Source organism: Bos taurus, chromosome 16 (assembly GCF_002263795.3).
Source record: "Bos taurus isolate L1 Dominette 01449 registration number 42190680 breed Hereford chromosome 16, ARS-UCD2.0, whole genome shotgun sequence".
Taxonomy (NCBI): domain Eukaryota; kingdom Metazoa; phylum Chordata; class Mammalia; order Artiodactyla; family Bovidae; genus Bos; species Bos taurus.
In genome coordinates, this window is record NC_037343.1 from 35,199,732 (window position 1) to 35,225,657 (window position 25,926).

General features: G+C 40.6%; 1 protein-coding gene across 1 annotated transcript in view; it reads right to left on the minus strand.

Moving 5' to 3' along the window:
* KMO (kynurenine 3-monooxygenase) overlaps positions 1 to 25,926 on the minus strand; it is a 68,322-nt gene that overhangs the window by 21,472 nt on the left and 20,924 nt on the right. The window contains exons 2-10 of the mRNA NM_001243298.1: positions 21,332 to 21,401; positions 20,938 to 21,035; positions 19,651 to 19,740; positions 12,244 to 12,292; positions 8,379 to 8,466; positions 6,327 to 6,492; positions 4,898 to 4,969; positions 2,824 to 2,945; positions 748 to 895 (exon numbers count right to left, since the gene is read on the minus strand). Coding sequence (NP_001230227.1) covers positions 748 to 895; positions 2,824 to 2,945; positions 4,898 to 4,969; positions 6,327 to 6,492; positions 8,379 to 8,466; positions 12,244 to 12,292; positions 19,651 to 19,740; positions 20,938 to 21,035; positions 21,332 to 21,401 — 903 coding nt within the window. The remainder of the gene's footprint in view (positions 1 to 747; positions 896 to 2,823; positions 2,946 to 4,897; positions 4,970 to 6,326; positions 6,493 to 8,378; positions 8,467 to 12,243; positions 12,293 to 19,650; positions 19,741 to 20,937; positions 21,036 to 21,331; positions 21,402 to 25,926) is intronic.

Here is a 25,926-nt window from a genome sequence, read left to right on the forward strand (position 1 = left end):
TCTATTTAACTCTATTAATTGTGTTTTCCTTTCCTGTGGAATGAAAAAACAGAGGGGGAAAGAAAAGATAATTTGGGATATTTTTCTTTCTTCTTTTTTTAATTTTTGGCTGCACCCCATGGCTTGTGGGACTTTAGTTCTTGGATCAGGGGTCAAGCCCACGCCCCCTGCATTAGGTGGAGTCTTAACCACTGGACCATCAGGGATGTCCCTGGGATATTTTTCTTTGTTGATACTAACATTATAATCTCAAGAAAAAATATACTTTAAAAATGACGTCTTGGAGACTTCCCTGATGGTCCAGTGGCTAAGACTGCGTGCTCCCAACACAGGGGGCTTGGGTTCAATCCCTGGTCAGGGAACTAGATCTCACACGCCGTGACTAAGAATTTGCATTTCACAACTAAGACCTGGCACAGCCAAAGAAATAAATACTTTAAAAAATTAAGCCTTGAATTTCTGACAGTCAAGTTCCTAAATTTTAAGTTATCAATACATTTTCTAACTGAACAGAAAACTATGTTATGCTTTATGCTTTTTTATACATTAAGTGTCTGGATCAAGTAAGCCAAGAATTGACTATACATAGAGATCAATCTAGTTAAATAGCTGGTGGGGTTGTTGAATTGATTGTTTTCTCAGAGATTATGTGGGGATGGTTTTAACCTTTTCTCTTTTTTTTAAGCTTTTTTAATTGAGATGGGCCCAGAAAAGTTTGAGGGACTTACCTACTGAAAAAGAACTTACCGCATTCATTCCTTGCCCAAAAAAGGGCACGATGGCATGGGCAGCATCTCCCATCAACAAACAATGTGATTTAAAGTGAAAAGAAGAGCATTTAACGGATATCATAGACTGGGCGGGCAACAGAAAGAAATCTTGTACCAGGGCTTGCCTTCAGAAGAAAACAATCAAAATGTAAAAATGTTAAGCTGGGTATTAAATACTGCATAGTTCTTTCAGATTTATTGGCTTTGTCAACATAATATTTCATTGAAAAATACATGAGAATGCCAGGAAGAAAACAGCTGAAGTTTCCATTGTTCCAAATTCCATTGTTCTAATTACATTCTTAATTTGAAACAATGTTAATCATATCCAAAAAGAACAAGAGTAGCTGAATTTGGATAATTTTAAATATGCCTGTGTTATATGTCAGGAAAATTTCATTATCTAGCACATAAATCACACAATTTTCAGCTATGTTGGTATATTTCAGGTTTCCTTGGAAAAAATTGAGATGCAGTTGTGCATGTTATTAACACTCAACAAACCAAAATTAAGTTAAGTGAGTCCATGTGTATCTGGAAATGAACAACTGGAATCAAGCTAGTATTGCTCAAGTATCTACAAAGGTTTTGTGGGCGCCATAGGTGGAGAAGTACTATGAACATTTATCATGTGTACTTGCTCAGTCATGTCTGACTCTTCGTGACTCTATGGACTGTAGCCTGCCAGACTCTTCTGTCTGTGGAATTTTCCAGGCAATAATACTGGAGCGGGTTGCCATTTCCTCCTCCATGGGATCTTCCCAACCCAGTGACTGAACCTATGTCTCTGGCATCTCCTGCACTGGTAGGTGGATTCTTTACCACTGAGCCATCTGGGAATCCTGTGTACATACACTAGATGATATTACATCTAGTGAGAGAGGCAAGAAATAGCCACAGAACAAGTTCCAAAAGTATCTAAGGGCTAAATTTTGGCATGAGAGATTTCCATTCAATGCCAGAGAAGGAGAAACCAACATAGCATTTGAATTGATATGCAGGAAAGGATGAGAACTGACAATTTTAAAAAAGATCTGCTATGACTTGGCAGTGGGCTATCCCTTTTACATAATTAACTCATTTAATTTTCAAAATTGCCCTAAAAGTAAGGCATCCTGATGTCTATTTTAGTGATGAAAAATCTGAGACCCAAGGAAGTCAGGGACAAGAGTAGTGTTAAAACCTCGCTCTTTCTGCAGCATTGTGCTGCCTTCATGAAGAAGTCACTGAAGGTGGAATGGGAGTTAGGTTCTAGGACAGAGGGACAGGGGAGAGAGGCACTGAATGAGACCAAATGCTGTCCATGTGGTGATGTTGAAATGGGCCAGAGGAGCTAAGACTCATAAGCCAGACAGCTGGTACAATTAGCTATCAGTTTGGAAAAACTTTACACATGCCTGGCCCTGTGCTGAATGGTTTATAGGCATTATTCCCTTTACTCTGCACAACAACCCTTTGGGGCAGGTACAACTATCATCAGCATTTTACTGTGAAGGGTATGAGACGTAGGAAAGCTAATATAGCTAGCAGCTGGTGGACTTGAGGGTGCCATCATATAGATTTGTGTTCCCACCAGCAGGAGGAAGCACAGCCGAACTCTGTGGCACACCGAGACCTGTGGGGCCTGAGCACCTGCAGAGGGAACATAAAAGACCCAGGGACAATGGTGGCTTGTCTTTCCCAGAGATACCGGCCCAGCCTGGGATTTTTTCAGAATTCCTGTTTGCAGCACAAGATCCTCTTGGACTTTTGCTGTAATCTAGGTTTCCCATCCAGGTCACTGCATGATCAGGAAGATCCCCTGAAGGAGGGCATGGCAATTTCTTGCCTGGAAAAACCCTGTGGACAGAGGAGCCTGGCGGGATATGGTCTATGGGGTCTCGGAGTCGGATATGATGGAAGTGACTTAGCACACATGCAGGTTTCCTGTCCAGGTCACTGCATTACAGATCATTCTTAACAAAAGCTGAAATAAGGTGCATTAGCCTTTATCTGAATTTTGAATACCTCAAACAAGGGGTCAAAAGGCACAATTGGACATCTTGAAACTTACTTTCCAATTAGAGGGATGGAATCCGGAAAGTATTTCTGGAAGAAGTCCAGCACATCACTACTGGTTAGCAGTTTTTCAAACTCTTCAAAAGGCATGAACAAAGTACACGTGAAAGATTTGTTCTGTGATGAGAAGAGGAACAGTGTGTGAGAGATTGGGAGTCAGTCAATGCTGGCCCTAAGACAGATCCTCAGTCTCAGAGAGCTTGCTGTGGCTCAGGGGACTTTGGGAGGAGTGTCCAAGCAGACAGGAAAAGCACCCTCATTTCTTCCCTCACTGCCTTCCCTCACTTCCCAGGAAAAGCTCAGTCAGGGGTCCCCAGGTACACTCCTGCTTCTTGGTTATTAGGAAACTTTCTATACTGTAAGGAAAGTTATGACCAACCTAGATAGCATATTCAAAAACAGAGACATTACTTTGCCAACAAAGGTTCGTCTAGTCAAGGCTATGGTTTTTCCTGTGGTCATGTATGGCTGTGAGAGTTGGACTGTGAAGAAGGCTGAGCACCAAAGAATTGATGCTTTTGAACTGTGGTGTTGGAGAAGACTCTTGAGAGTCCCTTGGACTGCAAGGAGATCCAACCAGTCCATTCTGAAGGAGATCAGCCCTGGGATTTCTTTGGAGGGAATGATGCTAAAGCTGAAACTCCAGTACTTTGGCCACCTCATGCAAAGAGTTGACTCATTGGAAAAGACTCTGATGCTGGGAGGGATTGAGGGCAAGAGGAGAAGGGGAAGACAGAGGATGAGATGGCTGGATGGCATCACTGACTCGATGGGCATGAGTCTCAGTGAACTCTGGGAGTTGATATTGGACAGGGAGGCCTGGCATGCTTCGATTCATGGGGTCGCAAAGAGTCGGACATGACTGAACGACTGATCTGATCTGATCTGATCTGATACTGTAAACTCCAGATATTTTCACCAAGCAAACACTGCACTCCTTATACTATTAATAGGTGCATTGGATTTGAATTCTCCTCTTTTTTTTTTCTTTACTGTTATTCCATTTAAAACACTATGACATTAGGGCCTTGGACCCCAGGATTCTTGACAAGAGAAAGAAAAAGCAAAGGTAAATAAAAGACCAACCAGAAAAATATAAATAGATATATGTGTCTATATTATATATAGAGATTGTTGTTGTTTAGTCACTAAGTCACGTCCAACTCTTTAGTGATACCATGGACTATAGCCCGCCGGGTTCCTCTGTCCATGAGATTTCCCGGGCAAGAATACTGAAGTGGATTGCCATTTCCTTCCCCAGGGGATCTTCTGGACCCGGGGATTGAATTCACATCTCTTGCACTGAGTTGGATTCTTCATCACTGAGCCACATGGGAATCTCCATATAGAGATAATAATAACTATATATGTACATATTCCGTTCAGTTCAGTCACTCTTTGCGACCCTATGAACTGCAGCATGCCAGGCCTCCCTATCCGTCACCAATTCCCAGAGTCCACCCAAACTCATGTCCATTGAGTCGGTGATGCCATCCAACCATCTCATCCTCTGTCGTCCCCATCTCCTTCTGCCTTCAATCTTTCCCAGCATCAGGGTCTTTTCCAATGAGTCAGCTCTTCGCATCAGGTGGCCAAAGTATTGGAGTTTCAGCTTCAACATCAGTCCTTCCAATAAACACCCAGGACTGATAGCAAAAAAGTCTCTAAGGTCTAATGAAACAACAGCCATGCTCCTTTTTGATAATGAATATTCAAATGTCCTGCAGACCTTAAAGGATGAAAAGTACTTCATAATATATAACCTAAATATCTTTGGCTTTATTTGGGGGCAGTTTCTTCCTGCACTGTCTTGGGAGAGGTGGCAGTCAGGTACCACCACACACAAACCCCCATTAGTCATTTGTATATGTTAAATATCCTTTCCAAAGTAAATAACTTGTATTTCTTCAGGTTTTTCTTCAATATCCCCAAAGTTTCATATATAATCATTAAACAGACTAGACAATGATGAAGTTGACTACGTACATGTATATAGTGTATAAAAGTAAGTAATGAAAACCATTAATCATATAGGCAAAATGAGAGTTAATAAAAAAATTTTACACTACCATGTTAGGAAGTGCAATCATCATAAAGGTATCTCTAGGCCAAATATGTAGATAATTAGGTTCCATGGCATACTGCAGGGGAAAAATATACATATAATTAGTGTATTAATGCAGCTCATCTGCATTAACAAATAAGGCACACCGACTCTGTTTATGTTATACTTGTACCCACAGCAATTTAGATCACCGCAAGTCCTTCTAAACATAAAGTCTAAGCAAAGACAGTTTGCTTGCTGTGAAAAAATAGCTTAAAGATGAACTCCCACTTAATTCCCCAGGTATTAGAAGTGTTAATCATTCAGTCATGTCAGACTCTTTGCAACCTCATAGACTGTAGGCTCCTCTGTCCATAGAATTGTCTTGGCAAGGATACTGGAGTGGGTTGACATTTCCTCCTCCAGAGGATCTTCCCCATCCAGGGATCAAACCCAAATCTCCTGCATTGGCAGATTCTTTACCACTGAGTCACCTGGGAAGCCCATAAGTGGTATATAATACTGCTATCCCAAACAGCGGAGAGGGCAATGGCATCCCACTCCAGTACTCTTGCCTGGAAAATCCCATGAACGGAGGAGCCTGTTGGGCTGCAGTCCATGGGGTCGCTGGGAGTCGGACACAACTGAGTAACTTAACTTTCACTTTTCACTTTCATGCATTGGAGAAGGAAATGGCAGCCCACTCCAGTGTTCTTGCCTGGAGAATCCCAGGGGCGGGGGAGCCTGGTGGGCTGCCGTCTATGGGGTCGCACAGAGTCGGACACGACTGAAGTGACTTAGCAGCCCAAACAGACTAGACGTTTGAATTTCAACTAGGATAGGTTAAATCAGTACCTTAAAATGTATGTTTTACATGCAAATCAAGTATTTAACTAATGCTTTGTACCTTTTATTACTTATAAGCCAAGATCCTCATTGCTTCTGTTGGTATTTTAATTTTCCTCAACATGCAATACACATACTACATATTTGCCTCTGGCCACATATGGTTTAACATGGACTCCAGGAAATAAAAAACATGCAATGCATGTCTCTTTACAACAACTCCCTGTTCACTTTATTTAATACCTTTTTTAATTTAATCATGAGTATAAGAACTCTGGACTGTCAGTACACAAAGTTGATTCCCAACCTGTTTTTTTTTTTTTTAATTTTTTCCCAAGATATAATAGAAAAAAGTAGTTGTAATTCCTTTCCTTTCTTCCCTATTCAAGAAAACATATGGAAAGGTAAGGGAGTGAGAATGATATTATTAAAAGGATACCTCTACATCCAATTTATTATGAGTTATTGAATACATAGTACTTTGACAAACCTTAAAATGGATCAAGACATGCTGATGAGCACAACTGCACTAGAATACACTTCTCTCTATTATAGGGCAGGGGAGGGGGAGAGTCGTAGGAAGGAGAAAAGAAAGGGAGAGGACTTACATCCCCATTCTTAGGTGGAATATTCAGCTCCATGTACCCATGAGGAATGTATTGCTGACTGTAATCAAAGCGGGGTTTCTTCATGAGGTAAGTTCTAACAGTGGAAAAGGCTCCATCACATCCTACAATGAGGTCACAGGTGACATCTTTGGGAACTTTGTCCTGTCTGAAAAATAAAATAAACCATCAAAAAAAAAAAAAAAAAAAGTCTAGTGGTGAAAGTGATGAAGTACCTCTATTGGGTATAAAAGTAGTGACTTAATAATGGGGCCACTACTCACTTTTACATATCTGATTTAGAGCTTTGAGTCGATAGCTATAAAATGAAGATAACACTTGTCCCAGTCATGGGGTTTGCTTATGAGAATGAGGGTAACACACAGTCATGCTGCTGCTGCTGCTGTTGCTGCTGCTAAGTCTCTTCAGTCATGTCCGACTCTGTGCGACCCCAGAGGTGGCAGCTCACCAGGCTCCCCCGTCCCTGGGATTCTCCAGGCAAGAACACTAGAGTGGGCTGCCATTTCCTTCTCCAATGCATGAAAGTGAAAAGTGAAAGTGAAGTCGCTCAGTCATTTCCGACCCTCAGTGACTCCATGGACTGCAGCCCACCAGGCTCCTCCATCCATGGGATTTTCCAGGCAAGAGTACTGGGGTGGGGTGCCATTGTCTTCTCCAACACACAATCATACTGATTCCTAAAGACATGCTAGGCCACAGAAGCCTGACTTAAAGCTGAGTTCCCTGCATGAAGGAAGAGAACCTTGAAAAGAAGGAAAAGTCCTTCAAATGGAGAAAGTGTATGAACAACCACAGGGACGTGACGAAGATCCTCTAGGAGCAGCATGTTTGTCTTAGAGGAGATCAGAAGAGGAATTTAAGAAAAGAATACAATTGGAGAGGGAGGAGAAGAGGATTTTGAATGTTAAGATGCACGGTTTAAATACATTATTATGGCAGCTGGGAGAAAACAATATATTTCCATTGGGCAGGTGGTGTATGAAGAGTAGTACTTTAACACAACTTACTTAGGAGTAGAAACGTTGCAGAGGAGCCACAGTGCAGAAGGGAGAGGAAATGGAGACAAAGTGACCTTAGTAGCCTACGTGTGGGGGGGAGATCCCAAGGATTGTGGTGCTCAGGAAGAAGGACGACATAGGCTCTAAGGCAGACAGGAAGTACGAGACACTGGGAAATGTTTTCAGATCAAATGGGAGAAAATAAGGAACGGGGTATGTCAAGAATGATTTTAATTATTTGGTTAAAAGTACTAGGTAAGTCAGCTTCCCAGGTGACTCAGTAGTAAAGAATCTGCCTGCCAATGCAGGAGACACAGGTTTGATCCCTGGGTGGGAAAGAGCCCCTAGGGAAGGAAACGGCAGCCCACTCCACTATTCTTGCCTAGAGAATCCCATGGACAGAGGAGCCTGTGGTCTACGGTTCACAGGGTCACAAAGAGTTGGACATGACTGAGCATCTAGACAGCAACAACAACAAACCAGGGAAGTTAGGAGGAGGACTAATAGATGTTTGAAATTTTAGATACATTTGAGATTATGGCAAGAAGTATTTGCAAAGGTGCTTAAAGGAAAATTAATATTAAGATTGAAATAAGGGTTATTATTACAAATAGAAATGTGAATTTATAAGTAGTTGTTGAACAAACTGTGAATCCAAGATATTTCCCCCAAGTGGGATATGAGTCTTGGAACTTGAGAGGAAATGGGCTCAGCCAAGCGGAGGCAGACAAATAGTATTCAGAAAGAGGAGAGGAGAAGCAGAGCAGTGGAGAGTTATCTGTTTCAAGTTAGGAGAGTGTTAGAAGCAGAGTATGGTTACCAGTCTAGAATACTGTTAAGAAGATGAATGAGCGGAAGAATCAGGAAGAATACTGGGGCTAGTGATCAACATAAAGTTACTTGACTGTAGAAACTACTTGAAATACCCTGTTAGTAATCATTTAACTCTTTCAAAAAAGTCAAGAGCAAAGTTTACAGGCACAGTTCTCCACTTCAACCCTTCACCTGTGAAGTCAAAGGGCTGACCGGTTCTTACCCAAGCACTGTGATCACTCCTTTCTCGGGATTACATTTCACCAGCCTGTGGCCAAAGTGCACTTTTGCATTGGAGTATTTCTCAACAGCTGAAGAAACAAAGAGAGAAAACTAATGGAAATGAAATTCCAATTCTTATTTCACTTAAATTGAATTAATCATTTTCTGAGACTGGTGTGATAGAGATACTTAACAATGTAAACATCAATTAGTTAAAATGTGATTTGACAACTGTTTGGCAAATGTTCTAAGGATAATCTGGTAGTAAAAGAGATAAATAAAAATCAACTGTCTCCATCTCAAAAAAAAACTAACTATGTATATTCTTGCATCACTGTAATTGTTGGCACCCTAGGAAAGAAGCAATCATCACATATTTTAAAGTTACTCCCAAATTAAGGCTTAATTTGTGATTGGAAATATTCAGTCAAACTTCTTTTTTCATACTATGTCTGACTTTGTATCTCTTTTTAGCAAGTCCTCTAGACTTCTGACTCAGTTTGTTATAAATATAGATCATTGATATATAAATATAGATCTTTTTGTATCAAATAGGGGAAAGTGAGTAAGAAGACTGGAAACTTCTTAATAAATAGAATCAAATTATTTTAGTGCTTTTTTGGCCTGCTAAAAAATCTATAGTGAATTTAATTTTCTTAACTATTAGTTTTTCTCATGAGCAGGAGATCTATAATTAGGGGCTATTTATTGTTCTTAAAGCCACAAATCTGAATGTAGATGTTAGAGCTGGTGTAGACCTCAGAGAGAGTTTATTTTAAAACTCTTCATTTCATAAATGAAGTAACTGAGCTTCTGGAGGGAAAAGTGAGATGACTAAGATCACACAAAGTAAAGAATTTAGGAAAAATAAGCCAGAAGTCTGACTTTGAATTCAATATTTCTATCTGTACCCATCTCTCCTTTTCATCTCAGGTTTTGTATTTGTTGTTGTTGTTGTTCTACTTTGCTTAAGTTTGATTTGGGGTTTGCAGACTTTAAGATTCTTGAACACAGGATTGGAAGCTTTAGAATATTGAAATTCGAGATATGCCAAAGACTTATCGATGTTTAAGAAATCTTTTGACAAATAACTTGGAGAAATCAGAGTTTACTCAAACCACTATGGGTATCTTTGACAAACACAATATGTGTTTGTGGAATCAAGCTTTTTGTAATTTTTTTTTCAAATTAAATGTAGAGAAATGCAGCTCAAAGAATTTTCCATGGGACACTAGTCCTATGATAACTGAAATAACTGTTCTGTGGTCACAGTCATTACAGAAATGCTCACACTCTGACCCTCTGACTATGCCGTCTTGGTCCCCAGATACATGTGGCTCTTGAATGCCTAAAATATGGATGTTCTGAATGGAGATGGGATGCAACCACTGGGTTTTCACAACTTAGTTTAAAAAAAAAAAGGAGTAAAATGTCTCATGAGTAGCATTTTTACATGGAGAAGGCAATGGCACCCCAGTTCTCTTGCCTGGAAAATCCCATGGACGGAGGAGCCTGGTGGGCTACAGTCCATGGGGTCACTAGGAGTCGGAAACGACTGAGCGACTTCACTTTCACTTTTCACTTTCATACATTGGAGAAGGAAATGGCAACCCACTCCAGTGTTCTTGCCTGGAGAATCCCAGGGATGGGGGAGCCTAGTGGGCTGCCGTCTTTGGGGTCGCACAGAGTCGGACATGACTGAAGCGACTTAGCAGTAGCAGCAGCAGCATTCTCACATAGGTTACATATTGAAATAATAATATTTTGGATATATTAGGTTAAATATACTATTAAAATTAATTTTGTCAATTTCTTTGTAGGTTTTCTATTGTGATTAATATAAGGTTTTAAATTATGCATATGGCTGGCATTTGTGGTCACATCTTAGACAGCATTGCCCTGGAAAATCCACACTGCAGACTAGTATAATAAAGGCCCTGAAAGTACTGTAAGAAAAGACTTTTAATAGTTATTTATGTATTTATTTGGCGGCACCAGCTCTTCATTGCAGCATGTGGGATTTCTTAGTTGTGGCAGGTGGGATCTAGTTTCCTGACAAGGGATTTAACCTGGGCCCCCTGCATTGGGAGCATGGAGTCGTAGCCACTGGGTCACCAGGGAAGTCCTAGAACTTTTAAAACTAATTTGATGCAGGGTTTGCTTGTGTGTGTGCTAAGTCACTGCAGTTGTGTTCAACTTGTTGGGCCCCAATGTAGCCCATGAGGCTCCTCTGTCCATGGGATTCTCCAGGCAAGAATACTGCAGTGGGTTGCCAAGCCCTCCTCCAGGGCATCCTCCTGACCCAGGGATTGAATCCATATTTCTTATGTCTCCTGCATTGACAGATGAGTTCTTTACCTCTAGGGCCACCTGGGAAGTCCAATGCAGGTTTTAAGTTTATCAAATTTACCTGACCACATATCCTTTTTATGTTTGTTTTACTTAACAGTTATTAACATCCCACAGGACAGTAAACCATGAAACAACCCTACATGAAAAGCTGATGCAGGATAATGATTTAGTTACAGTACTTTCAGAGGGGAGCTGTGCTATCAGAAGGAATGAGCATTTATCAGTGGAATAGGTGGCTCACAATCTGATGCCATGTATAGGAATAAGAGCTGTGTAAAAGAACTTTATATGCCAAACGGTTTAGAAGTCAAGAGGTTCAGCATTCTTTTGATTAACATATTTATGCCATTTATGAAGTTGTACGCTGTGCAGTGTGTACCTAATGAAAAATGGGGGAGTATGCCAGATGGATCTTCCCCATGTTTTAGCTCCTTATTATCAGTGTTTCATTTATATTACTGGAGGCAGTGACTGTAATAGTTAAAAGCATGGACTTTGGAATAGACAGACTCAGGTTCAATCCAGATTCTGCTACTTATTAACAGTGTAACCTGTTGCACTGTGGCCCTCTCTAAGCTTCCTTTATCATGTACAAAACTGAGATAAACATCATTCTTACTTCACAGAGTTGTTTGGAGGGTTATACAAATGGATGCAATATAAAGCAGTTATTAACATAGTGCTTAACACATCAAAGATATTTTCTATTATTTTTGAAAGCTGTCTTGTAGTTTCTTTTCTTAAGATCAGCATGAATATATAAAGCAATCTAGCCATGTATCTACTCATCCAAAAGTCAGTCGTACAAGTAAAGAAATGGAATTGAGACGAATACTAAACCCTGTTTCTGAGCCCTTGTGAATCAACTAGAGTGACCTTCCCCTTCACTCCTCCTCCCAGTTCAGTTCAGTTCAATTCAACAGATACGTTACAAACTCACCCTGGGTAGGGAACTGTGGAGAAACACAGATAAATAACAGGAACCTCTGCTCTCCAAGAGTCAGAGGTTGCTGGAATGCGTTGAGAGGGATTGACTGATTTACAAGATAGTAGAACTACTAATGGCACCCCACTCCAGTACTCTTGCCTGGAAAATCCCATGGACAGAGGAGCCTGGTAGGCTGCAGTCCATGGGGTCGCTAAGAGTCGGACACGACTGAGTGACTTCACTTTCACTTTTCACTTTGATGCATTGGAGAAGGAAATGGCAACCCACTCCAGTGTTCTTGCCTGGAGAATCCCAGGGACGGGGGAGCCTGGTGGACTGCCGTCTATGGGGTCGCACAGAGTCGGACACGACTGAAGTGACTTAGCAGCAGCAGCAGCAAGATGAAAAAGAGATGCTGGAAGATGTACCACCAGTATTTTTAAAGAAACACTTTGTATTGTACATAGTCTTGCTCTTAATAACCCCTACGATGAAATGGTAAATGAGTTTCAATTAATCATATGACGAGATTAGTCTCATGTGCTTTGCTGAAAATGAGGGCTGGTGAATAAAGCATTAGACTTACCCGTCAATAGATCCTTGTTTAGATTTTCTCTGCTTATAGAAAGAATATACTGCAAGAAAAATATAGTATATACTATTTGTTTCTGGAGAATGGGCAAATATGCTTCTATGTTATTCACTTAGCAATAGAAAATACTAATTATTTATCAGAAGGTTGCAAGCTCAGCTTTACAACCATTTAACTAAGTAACCTTTTTTTCTGTAAACACTTTAATCAAATACATGCAATACAAGGTTCAGGTTTAAACATAGGCTTTTTCCAAGTTTGATACTATATAAAAACAAATCTTTTTTTGGTACCTAAAATATTGTTTCATTAAGATAGTTTTAACTATCAAACATAAATCTCAAATATTCATCTTAGGTCTCCAAATCAAGGTGTGTAAAAAAACTTCAGAAATGACAGCATTACTAGAATAAATGTACCATTTCCCAAAGAAACTACTTTGAAATTTTCATTTCAATTTGAAAGCCTGTGTGAATGTGTGGTGTGGTTGTGGCAGGGTGAGGGTTTTTAGGAATAGGTAGACTCCAGTACATGGGACATGTACTGGCTGTTTCTGACTTCACAGGGCCGATTGTTCCATGAGACCCAGTCAAACAGTGCATAGGGCCTATGATACTTTTAGGGGTTCATGAAAATAATTTTAGTTTATTTCAAAATCATGAGAAAAAATAAATATAAGAATATGAATATATATTAATTCTTTAAAAGATAAGAATAAATCCAGTCTGGATTATATTAAAGCTTAATGTAATCTTTATATCAATGTGCTCATATAGTCTAATTTTTAATATTTATTGATTTATAGGTCCCACAAAGCAAAAGTGTCTATCTGCTTCCCTGGCGGCTCAGAGGTTAAAGCATCTGCCTGCAATGCAGGAAACCCAAGTTCAATCCCTGGGTTGGGAAGATCTTCTGGAGAAGGAAATGGCAACCCACTCCAGTATTCTTGCCTGGAGAACCCCATGGACAGAGAAGCCTGGTGGGCTACAGTTCATGGGGTCGAAAAGAGTCAGACACAACTGAGCGACTTCACTTACTCTTATTCACTTAGGGCTCATGAAAGTCATAATGCAGTCTTGCAATTCAGGACAAGTCCATTGCTTTAAAAATTTAAAGCACATAAATTATGGGACATTACAACATTTAACACAAATATGGTCTTTTATTCATCTTGATCCCATTCAAATATAGGCATATAAAATTAACAGCTAAATCTATACTTGGTATAAAAATAACTTGGTCATGCTAAAGTGGCAACAGTAGACTGAGAAGGAGCTTCCTGTGTCTTTGTCATAAATTAAAATTAACAGGAACTTCGTAATTCTCTGCCTTGTGGTTCTGTTTTCCAGTCTTCTACATTATTAATGTTTGCATTTCAACAGAAACCACACTTGTTATACTTCTAAATATACCAGGAAACATTCAAATTATGAAGTCTTATTAACATAAGGAAAATATTCTTTCCTTGCCAGTTGATTCCTATCAGGCTTAGTTGGGAGAAGGCGATGGCACCCCACTCCAGTACTCTTGCCTGGAGAATCCCATGGACGGAGGAACCTGGTGGGCTGCAGTCCATGGGGTCACGAAGAGTTGGACATGACTGAGTGACTTCACTTTCACTTTTCACTTTCATGCATTGGAGAAGGAAATGGCAACCCACTCCAGTGTTCTTGCCTGGAGAATCCCAGGGACGGGGGAGCCTGGTGGGCTGCCATCTATGGGGTCACACAGAGTCGGACACGACTGAAGCGACTTAGCAGCAGGCTTAGTTGAGATAAACTGGGGCTGATCATCTGGGAACCGATAGACATGTTGGTCCTGCAGAAGATCAGGGAGAGTCCTGGTCTAATCTGCTCCATATCTTTGGGCAGTTTCCTATTATAATCATAACTAAGAGTCACTAACACCAAGCTTCACTTCTCCAATACATGTTCTAAAAGGCTTACTGTTGGGGGCCGGGTGAGGCACTCCGCCCATGACAAAGGTCATGAGGAAGGAGGCTCGACATACGCAAAGGCGGGATCGAGCCTCAGGAGTCCCCCTGGAAATTCCCGAGCATCTACCCCCATAACCAGAGCCTGCCTACTTTACTATTTTGTGCTCTCCCCTACACCTCTGACTTTATGGGGGGCTGTCCCCCACCACCTCTTTTGGAGAAGGAGTTAACCTAGAGCTCCAGTTAATAAAAACTCCTGGGCATGACCAGAGTGTTTTAACCTACAAACTCCTCTGAAGGTTCTCTGGCCTGCCTGACAGGCTTGTCCGGCCACATGTGATTGCTCACAGCCTCCCAACTGTGAGAGGCATGAGATGCTTTAAACCTTCTAAAAACAGGTTCCTTAGAAAAGTTAGAAAACTATTAGTATAAGTATAATGGGCTGATTAGAAATTGTATTGGTGAAGGGTTTTTCATTTGTTGAGCCAATGTTTGTTGCTAAGTCTCCACATCCCCTGCCCTTACACACATTAATGAATATATAGAAGAAATAAGTATTAACCTTTGATATTAATCACGTTAGACCTTAGGCTAAGTAAATTCTTTCCTTAACTAAAACCCACTACACCCTCACCCTATAGGAATGTAACTTTATTTGGGTGGCGTCTGTTTTAAGAATAATCACCCTTGGAGAAAAAAGTGTTCTGGTTGACTGACCACTGTCACAAGGAGAGGGTCATAAATTGTCAGCAGGCCCCCCTGGCCAGAAGATGATGTAACACCCCTAAGACCTCTGTATACATTTGTATGAAGCACCTAACTTTAATAAAAGTCAGGACTGCTATCCCCACGTGACTTTTGTATAACATCTCAGTGTATAAAAACAAGACTCTGGAAAATAAAGAATGGGGATCAGTTCCTCGAAATACTGGTCTCCCCATGTCGCTCTCTTTCTCACTCTGGCTGAGTCTCCATCTGGAGCACGGAAACTGCCATGCTTATTAATTATGCCTGGGCTTCTAAGATCCTACCGGGGAGGCCTCAGTGTCTCCTCTCCTTCGGGAGAACGGAAGGACGCCTGTGGCCTACGTAAGTGGTGCAAACTTCTTGTCTTGAAGTTTTATTGGTCTCCCGCGTAAACCAAGCTACTCAGCCTCTTTTCTCCACTGAATTTTCCTACTGAGCTATCTTCATTCTATTACTCTTTATATCTTTGATGAATATTTAAATAGTCGCCGAAGCTGTCTCCCCTTCGAATACCCTGGATCAGCTGGGGCTGGACCCCGGCAGCTTACCTTATGAAGAATAAGTAAGAAGAAGAACAAACAAGTAAAGAGCTGTAAAGTGACTCTTGTAACCAAAAAACCCACTAAGAAAACCTAAAGGCAATAGGATAATCTTCTTTGGAGATTTGTAAGACAATAGTTGCAGTGCTGACTTTTTCAAATATGCTATGAAAAAGTGTTTACATAACCTTCAAGTGAGAATATTTTCTAGTAAGGAGGTATCATTTTTTTTTTATTTTGGGTACAGGAGTTTAAGAATAGGAATTGGGGGAACTCTGGCCTGCTCTGTATATTAGAGAATATTTTGATATTTGGCAATTGGGGAAGGAAATGAGAGGAATCAGCAAGACAGTCATAGCAAAGGAGAAAGGGCAGAAAAAATAACAGCTAGGGGAAGAAGGCTCAGAGTAGGGGGTATAGAAAAGATTTCAGAAGTCAAATTGTATACACTAGGAACTCCTGAATTGTTTGCTGGGCAATGGCACCCCACTCCAGTGCTCTTGCCTGGAAAATCCCATGGATGGAGGAGCCTGGTGGGCCGCAGTCCATGGGGTCACTAGGAGTTGGACACGACTGAGCGACTTCACTTTCAATTTCACTTTCATGCATTGGAGAAGGAAATGGCAACCCACTCCAGTGTTCTTGCTTGGAGAATCCCAGGGATGGGGGAACCTGGTGGGCTGCCATCTATGGGGTCGCACAGAGTCAGACATGACTGAAGTGACTTAGCAGCAGCACAACGTGGGCCTTCCATGACCCCCGAGTTTAGTTCAGTTGCTCAGTCATGTCCAACTCTTTGCAACCCCATGACCCGCCCAGGTCTTTGGTATATTCATGAATGTTTTTTTCCTCAAACATAATTTATTTAGCACTGTGCAAATTACCATGAGCTTTACATACTGTAATGAGTCATGGATATTTTTAGCTGTTTGCAGAGACCTGACCACAGCTGCTTATATAAACTACACTTTTTTTTTTTCCCTACTTAAAAAAACATCTAGAGGTATTTCAGGGACATCCACAAATTCATCAGCGTCCTCCTCCTTTCTACTCTACCATCTTTGGCATGTAGCTCCCTTCTGTAAAGTTACCTCATGGTCAAATATGGCTGCTTCTGCCCTTGCAATCTTGTTTGTGTTCCAGGAGGAAGGCTATTAATATGTATTTTGCATGTGGAAATGGGTAAAAATCATGAGTTTCATGTATGGTCATCATGGTACATAACCAAAACTAGAGGAGAAGGAGTGGACACCAAGAGGCAGCAGAGGCCAACACGTACACTCCCTGGATATTGGAAGAAATCTTGGGGTGATGGAGATGACTTTGCACTTCCAAAGGTTATGGAATTGACCAATTAAAAGCAAATTTATACAGTTCTTAAAAGATAAGGAGGGCCCATTTTCGACTCCAGTATAAAACTAATGATGCAAACCTATAAATTTAGCATTAGCTCAGTTCTTAAGAATTGAGGAATGGCAGGACTGATGTAGAAGGATCATTTCCTTCTTCTGTATTAAAGGCCTTGAAATGAGAACTTGCACCAACACTTTCACCTTCCTGGGCAGTCACTGGTGATGAAACTGTTTCTCCCTCACCCTTCTCTCATTCTCACTTGGAGAAGGAAGTCAGTTTTAGTCTCAGGTCCAAGTCACTCTTCTCATCCACTTTCCCTGCTATTTTGAACAATATTTTCCTCCTTGATCTATTCATACTATATTGGTCCAATCTCCAGGGAAGAGATGGATACAATGAATGGAATTTCCTCAGCACAATCAGTATTAATCCAAAAGAAAGATGGAATGACTATTATGCCTATTATGGGAAGAATATCATTTTAGAAAAAAAAAATAGTGTAACTAAGCAGCACTTCCTGCACTCCTCTGAGGGCCTCCTACACCATGCTCACTGGTTGTTGTCTGTAAGGAGATTTGTCCAGTTTCTCCCTTAATGTTGACCTCCCATAGTCATGCAGCCTGTTTCTTTATCTGTAAAGCAAGGTGGTTGGAGTCCATGCATCTAAAGCTGCTGACCGCTGTGAGATTCTGTTATCTGAAAGTGCATTTGCAAGCTTTCTCATCCGATACACACCTGACACTTAAAAATTTATTTTTTAGAAATTTGGTCTCACCCAATTCTCCCCATAGAAAAACTGTCATTTGATTGGAATGATGCTAGTTTGTTGCCAATTGAAGATTTAAACAAACTATCTGTTTCAAGCCTTACTTTTTCTTCTCTGAAACTGAAAGATTTCCTCCCTCTCTGAATGTAAGAGCTGAGTGCTCCTACCATCACTTGGCTGAGTTCTTTTCATAGTGAACATAGAGAACTTTTCATAGGACTACGTTGTCCCCAGGTTGCAAGTTCTTCAGCAACTCACCCACAGGAAGACAATTATTGCTTATAGAAAAGGTACATTTAGTTAGTGTAGTCTCTTCTTGACTTGCATGTAAATCATGTCATGTCCAACTCTTTGAGACACCAACGACTGTAGCCCACCAGGCTCCTCTGTTAATGGGATTCTCTAGGCAACCCACTGGAGTGGGTTGAGTGGGATCCTCTAGGGGATCTTCTTTCCCAAAGAAAGGCAATGCCAAAGAATTCTCAAACTACCACACAATTGCACTCATCTCACACACTAGTAAAGTAATATTCAAAATTCTCCAAGCCAGGCTTCAGCAATGCATGAACTGTGAACTTCCAGATTTTCAAGCTGGTTTTAGAAAAGGCAGAGGAACCAGAGATCAAATTGCCAACATCTGCTGGATCATCGAAAAAGCAAGAGAGATCCAGAAAAACATCTATTTCTGCTTTATTGACTATGCCAAAGCCTTTGACTGTGTGGATCACAATAAACCGTGGACAATTCTGAAAGAGATGGGAATACCAGACAACCTGACCCGCCTCTTGAGAAACCTATATGCAGGTCAGGAAGCAACAGTTAGAACTGGACATGTAACAATAGACTGGAAATAGGAAAAGGAGTACATCAAGGCTGTATATTGTCACCCTGCTTATTTAACTTATATGCAGAGTACATTGTGAGAAACACTGGGCTGGAAGAAGCACAAGCTGGAATCAAGATTGCTGGGAGAAATATCAATAATCTCAGATATGCAGATGACACCATCCTTATGGCAGAAAGTGAAGAGCTAAAGAGCCTTTTGATGAAAGTGAAAGAGGAGAGTGAAAAAGTTGGCTTAAAGCTCAACATTCAGAAGATGAAGATCATGGCACCTGGTCCCATCACTTCATAGCAAATAGGTGGGGAAACAGTGAAAACAGTGGCTGACTTTATTTTTCTGGGCTCCAAAATCACTACAGATGGTGACTGCAGCCATGAAATTAAAAGATGCTTACTCCTTGGAAGGAAAGTTATGACCAACCTAGATAGCATATTAAAAAACAGAGACATTACTTTGTCAACAAAGGTCCATCTAGTCAAGGTTATGGTTTTTCCAGTAGTCATGTATGGATGTGAGAGTTGGACTGTGAAGAAAGCTGAGCACCAAAGAATTGCTGCTTTTGAACTGTGGTGTTGGAGAAGACTCTTGAGAGTCCCTTGGACTGCAAGGAGATCCAACCAGTCCATCTTAAAGGAGATCAATTCTGGGTGTTCATTGGAAGGGCTGATGTTGAAGCTGAAACTCCAATACTTTGGCCACCTCATGCAAAGAGCTGACTCATTTGAAAAGACCCCAATGCTGGGAAAGATTGAGGGCAGGAGGAGAAGGGGATGACAGAGGATGAAATGGTTGGATTGTATCACCGACTCAATGGACATGAGTTTGGGTACACTTCTGGAGTTGGTGATGGACAGAGAGACCTGGCATGCTGTGGTTCATTGGGTCACGAAGAGTCAGACATGACTGAGCGACTGAACTGATCTAAACTGAGGGGATCTTCCTGACTTAGGAATTGAACCTGTATCTCCTGAGGCTCCTACATTGCAGGTGGATTCTTTACTGCTGAACCATGGGGGAAGTCCATTGAATGCTTATTAGGGACTAGGCTGTTTCTAAACATCTCCTATGAATTAACTAGTATATATTTTTGAATTCTAAACAAGCAAACAATGTCAAAACAGGGCTAGAAAGACAAGGTCAGCAAGCAAGTAGCTAGTTCTAGATATTAGACTTAGCTATTACCATTTTACAAAAAGGTATCTCCAGGTAAACCTACCTGTGACTTTGTCCCATAGGGGATAGCAGACTTTTTTCCTGAAAGAGAGTGAATCATTCTTGCTCTCATGGGGATACCCTGGGATACAACCTGAAATAAAATCAAGATGTCTATTTCAATTTCCATAATGTGGCATCATGTCAATAAAATAGATATTGATTTTAAAGTGTGATTATTCAAACATTTTCCAAAAATCAAAAATAATGTAAAAGACCATGGGAACACAGTATGATAGAAATTTAATAAAAACTATGCTCCTACAAATTTTAGTTTTTAGGGTTTTTTTTAACTTTAGATTTTAGAATAGACTTTAAAGTTTATCTGTACCTAAATCAAATATTACAAATGAGGAAACAGTTCACTGTCAGAGATTAAGTTCTTTTTTTTATGATTACAAAAGAATAAAGAATGAGGAGTAAATCACAGGATTCCTGAAATGCAGTGCGAAGTGTTTTCCTACACACGCCTAAGAAAAATGTGGAAATGCAAATAGCACTTACGTGAACTTATCATTTCAAGGACACACTCTCACAAAAATACCGTCAATAAAAATATACTATTTCTCTTTACATTTCCAAGATACATGATAGCGAGAAATTTGACAATCTTGAGTCTGTCTATATGAGGAAAATCTGTAACAGGCCCACAATCTTTATCCAAACACTGAGAGTTCACTGGTTTCAGAATTCAGAACTTTTCAAAGGTTAGATAGGTAATGAGTGCATATATGGATACTTTATGACACACAGACTAGTCTAGGGCGCCACCCCATAACACAATATTTCTTTAGTAAAACATATTTTTAGAGGCTTAAAAAGTCTGCATCAGGTCAAGTTTGCTGCTGAATGGGTGATGAAAAAGCTTTCTAGTCCCAGAGCTTTTTGGAGGACAGAATTGTGATAAGAGATTAAGTACCTACATAGTCAAAAGACTGGATGTAGCCTGCCTCCTCTCACCCCAGAGGCCATCCCAGGTCACACACAAATAAAAGGCAAAGATTAACCATATTGTTGATGGCCCAGTGTCAGAAGTGATAGTCAGGTTTCCACCTGATACAGCTTCCACTGCCGTACAACGTGCTCTGCCCCCTCCCCAATCATGTGCCTCAAGTGTGAAATGTCCACCCTGTTGTGAATTTAGAAGTTTGAAAACCTTTATAAAACAAGTTCTCATGCAGTGATTTTTGTGGCATTGAGTGCTGCTTTGAACTAAGAGAAATCAAGACCATGCAGTTGTTGAAAAACAACAGGTGTTATCTTCTGTAAGGAAAATGCATTCACAAGGTACCTGATCTTCCAGGCCAATGGCTTTCAAGGCTTGTCGTCCTCTATAAGAAAGGGCCAAATTAATGCTTCTTCCACGTGCAGATTTAGTCACTCGGATATCTAAGACATTGGAAGTAGATAGACCTCATGTTACACACAATTCTTATATCCTAAGACAGGGTGAGCATATACACCTCAAAAATGGGTGCCATCTGAACCAAATTAAAAGACTTTGTTAACTCTTTTAAAGAAAACACAGATAGTAATGAATTTGCATTAAATTAAATTTAGATAGTTGAGGGTTTTAATGAAGTCTAACAGTTTACCTTAAAAATTTATTTTTTCTTTTTAAAATCTAAAGGAGTAAGAAGTCAAAGAATCAGAACCACATCTCACATTATTCAGTATTGTCTCACCTTCTCTAGCTTCATATATGTCAACTTGGAAATTCCTCTTGGCAAGGAAGCATGCATTTAATGATCCAACCTAGGAAATCAAAGCAAATTTTTTTCATATTTTTATCTGATTTCACAAATATAGGGAATTTTTGCTGGCTAAGTGTTGAAGCTGAAACTCCAATACTTTGGCCACCTGATGCGAAGAGCTGACTCATTGGAAAAGACCCTGATGCTGGGAAAGATTGAAGGCAGGAGGAGAAGGGGACGACAGAGGATGAGATGGTTGGATGGCATCACCGACTCAATGGACATGAGTTTGGGTAAACTCCAGGAGTTGGTGATGGACAGGGAGGCCTGGCGTGCTGTGGTTCAAGGGGTCGCAAAGAGTTGGACACGATTGAGTGACTGAACTGAACTGAAGTACAACATCACGTGTGGCCATAGCCTTAGTCATCATATTGATTAACCTAGTCACAAGTAGAAAATGCCATTTGCAAGAATAATAGGATTAACTGAAGATTGAACTATATAGTTTTCAAGGAAGATTTAGGTTTTTTCTTCTTTTTTAACTTTCATATCATGAGGTATAACTTTCATACAGAATGACCTCAAACCATAAGTATGGTTTACAGAATAATTAGAAAAAGCAAACACCATTTACTGACTCTGATCAAAAAAAGTAGAACATTGCCAATCTCCTATAGCTCCCCCAACTTTTCCCTAGTTACAATCCTCAAACTTTCTCCTAGAGGTAAACATTCTGACTTCTGTGATAACCAAACTTGGCTTCTTTATAGTTTTTCCACTTAGGTGTACATCCCTAGGCAACATAATTTAATTTGCGTGCTTTTGATACTTGTGTATTTTTTTTGCATCTGCTTCTTTAACTCACTTGGAGAAAGAAATGGCAACCCACTCTGGTATTCTTGCCTAGAGAATCCTGTGGACCGAGCAGCCTGGTGGGCTGCTATCTATGGGGTCACACAGAGTCAGACACGACTGAAGCGACTTAGCAGCAGCAGCAGCTTTAACTCACTAGTATGCTGGTGAGATCATCCGTATGATCCCACATAAACTCCAGGCCATCCTTTCATTACTGGTTGATACTTTTTTTTTCTCTGTTTGATTCTTCATTGTATGAAATCTCACAGACTACTGCAGATAGTGACTGCAGCCATGAAATTAAAAGATGCTTGTTCCTTGGGAGAAAAGCTATGACCAACCTAGACAGCAGAGACATTACTTTGCCAACAAAGGTCTGTCTAGTCAAAGCTATGGTTTTTCCAGTAGTCATGTATGGATGTGAGAGTTTGACCATAAAGAAAGCTGAGCGCCAAAGAATTGATGCTTGTGAACTGTGGAGAAGACTCTTGAGAGTCCCTTGTATTGCAAGGAGATCCAACCAGTCCATCCTAAAGGAAATCAGTCTTGAATATTCATTGGAAGAACGGATGCTGAAACTGAAACTCCAACACTTTGGCCACCTGATTCGAAGAACTGACTCAATGGGAAAGACCCTGATGCTGGGAAAGATTGAAGGCAGGAGAAGAAGGGGACAACAGAGGATGAGATGGTTGGATGGCATCACTGACTCAATGGACATGAGTTTGAGCAAGCTCCTGAGTTGGTGATGGACAGGGAGGTCTGCATGCTACAGTCCATGGGATCGAAAATAGTTGGACATGACTGAACTCAACTGAACTGATTTAACCATTTTACTGTTGAAGGACATTTGAGTTGTTTCTGGCCTGACAATATTATTTTTCCAGTTTTATTGAGATATAATTGATATATTTATTATACAAGTTTAGAGATATACAGAATAAGGGTTTGATGTATGTGAATATTGTAAAAAGATGGCCTGAGAATATTAAGAAGCTGTAAAGAACATTTCCATACATGTATCCTGGTACACGTGTGCATGATTTTTCTTTAGAGTTTTATTCACAGAAGTGGACTCTCTGGTCAAAGGTTTATGTATCTTCAACTTTATTATGCCAAACTGTTTTCCAAAATTTTGTACTAATGTGTTTTCCCACCAGCAGCCTCTGAGAGCTTATATTTGCCAGATGTTCAGGCTGGGTTTAGAAAAGGCAGAGGAATCATAGATCGAATTGCCAACAATGTGATCTGCTGGATCATAGAGAAAGCAAGGGAATTGCAGAAAACATCTACCTCTGTTTCATTGGATACACTAAAGCCTTTTGACTGCGTGGATAATAACCGGAAAAATCTTAAAGCGATGGAACTACCCTACCTATCTTACTTGTCTCCTGAGAAACCTGGATGAGGGTCAAGAAGCCACACTTAGAACCCTGTATGGAACAACTGACTGATTCAGGATTGAAAAAGGAGTATGACAAGGCTATTTATTATCACTGTGCTTATTTAACTTATATGCAGAGCACATCATGTGAAATGCTAGGCTGGAGGAGTTACAAGCTGGAATGAAGATTGCCAGGAGAAATATCAATAACCTCAGATGTGCAGATGATACCACTCTAATGCCAGAAAGCGAAGAGGAACTAAAGAGCCTGGTGATGAGGGTGAAGGAGGAGAGTGAAAAAGCTGGCTTAAAGCTCAATATTTAAAAAACAAAAAAACTAAGATCATGGCATCTGGCCCCATCACTTTGTGGCAAATAGAAGGGGAAAATGTGGAAGAAGTGACAGATTTCCTCTTCCTCGGCTCTAAAATCACTGCGGATGGTGACTGCAGCCATGAAATTAGAGGATGATTGCTTCTTGGCAGGAAAAGCTGTGACAAACCTAGACAGTATGTTAAAAAGGAAAGACATCACTTTGCTGACAAAGGTCCATATAGTCAAGACTATGGTCTTTCTAGTAGTCATGTACGGATGTGAGAGCTGGACAATAAAGAAGGCAGAGTGCCAAAGAATTGATGTTTTCGAACTGTGGTGCTGGAGAAGACTATATGGAGTGGGTTGCCATTTCCTTCTCCAATGCATGAAAGTGAAAAGTGAAAGTGAATTCACTCAATTGTGTCCGACTCTTAGCAACCCCATGGACTGCAGCCTTCCAGGCTCCTCCATCCATGAGATTTTCCAGGCAAGAGTACTGGAGTGGGGTGCCATTGCCTTCTCCTCTTTAATGATGAGAATCTCTTTATTTTCGTGTAGTAACATTTATTGGAGAAGGCACTGGCAACCCACTCCAGTATTCCTGCCTGGAAAATCCCATGGCTGGAGGAGCCTGGAGGGCTACAGGTCATGGGGTCGCTAAGAGTCGGACACAACTGAGCAACTTCACTTTCACTTTTCACTTTCATGCATTGGAGAAGGAAATGGCAACCCACTCCAGTGTTCTTGCCTGGAGAATCCCAGGGACAGGGGAGCCTGATAGGTTGCCGTCTATCGGGTTGCAGAGTCGGACACGACTGACACGACTTAGCAGCAGCAGCAGTAACATTATCAATCTTTTATACTACTGCTAATACATTTGGTATACTGCTTAAGAAATCTTTCCCTACTTTGAGATTATGAAGACTTTTTTGTTTATTGTCTCTTGAAGCTTTAGTGTGTTGCTCTCCTAAATAGCTTTATACAGATTTCAGTGATTTGTTTATCACTACTGAGCAACTTGAATTTGATAACACCATCTATATTTAATTATCACGAATTTTCAGCAGCATTCCAATACTGCTAACTAACCTTTCTTCTTGAAACACTAAACTTCCTTCATTTTCTATTGGTTTTTTTAATGCATCTCTAGCCATTTCCTCTTTTTCTCTTTCACCCATGCAAAGAAGGACAATCAAATGTTGGGGTTTCTTTTTCTTTAATTGGTGGAAAATTATTTTACAATTTTGTGTTGGTTTCTGCTGTACAATAACTCGAATCAGTCAAATGGTTCCAAATAGGAAAAGGAGTTCGTCAAGGCTGTATATTGTCACCCTGTTTATTTAACTTATACGCAGAGTACATCATGAGAAACGCTGGACTGGAAGAAACACAAACTGGAATCAAGATTGCCGGGAGAAATATCAATAACCTCAAATATGCAGATGACACCACCCTTATGGCAGAAAGTGAAAAGGAACTCAAAAGCTTCTTGATGAAAGTGAAAGTGGAGAGTGAAAGGGTTGGCTTAAAGCTCAACATTCAGAAAACGAAGATCATGGCATCCGGTCCCACCACTTCATGGGAAATAGATGGGGAAACAGTGGAAACAGTGTCAGACTTTATTTTTCTGGGCTCCAAAATCACTACAGATGGTGACTGCAGCCATGAAATTAAAAGACACTTACTCCTTGGAAGGAAAGTTATGACCAACCTAGATAGCATATTAAAAAGCGGAGACATTACTTTGCCAACAAAGGTCCGTCTAGTCAAGGCTATGGTTTTTCCTGTGGTCATGTATGGCTGTGAGAGTTGGACTGTGAAGAAGGCTGAGCACCAAAGAATTTATGCTTTTGAACTGTGGTGTTGGAGAAGACTCTTGAGAGTCCCTTGGACTGCAAGGAGATCCAACCAGTCCATTCTGAAGGAGATCAGCCCTGGGATTTCTTTGGAAGGAATGATGCTAAAGCTGAAACTCCAGTACTTTGGCCACCTCATGCGAAGAGTTGACTCATTGGAAAAGACTGTGATGTTG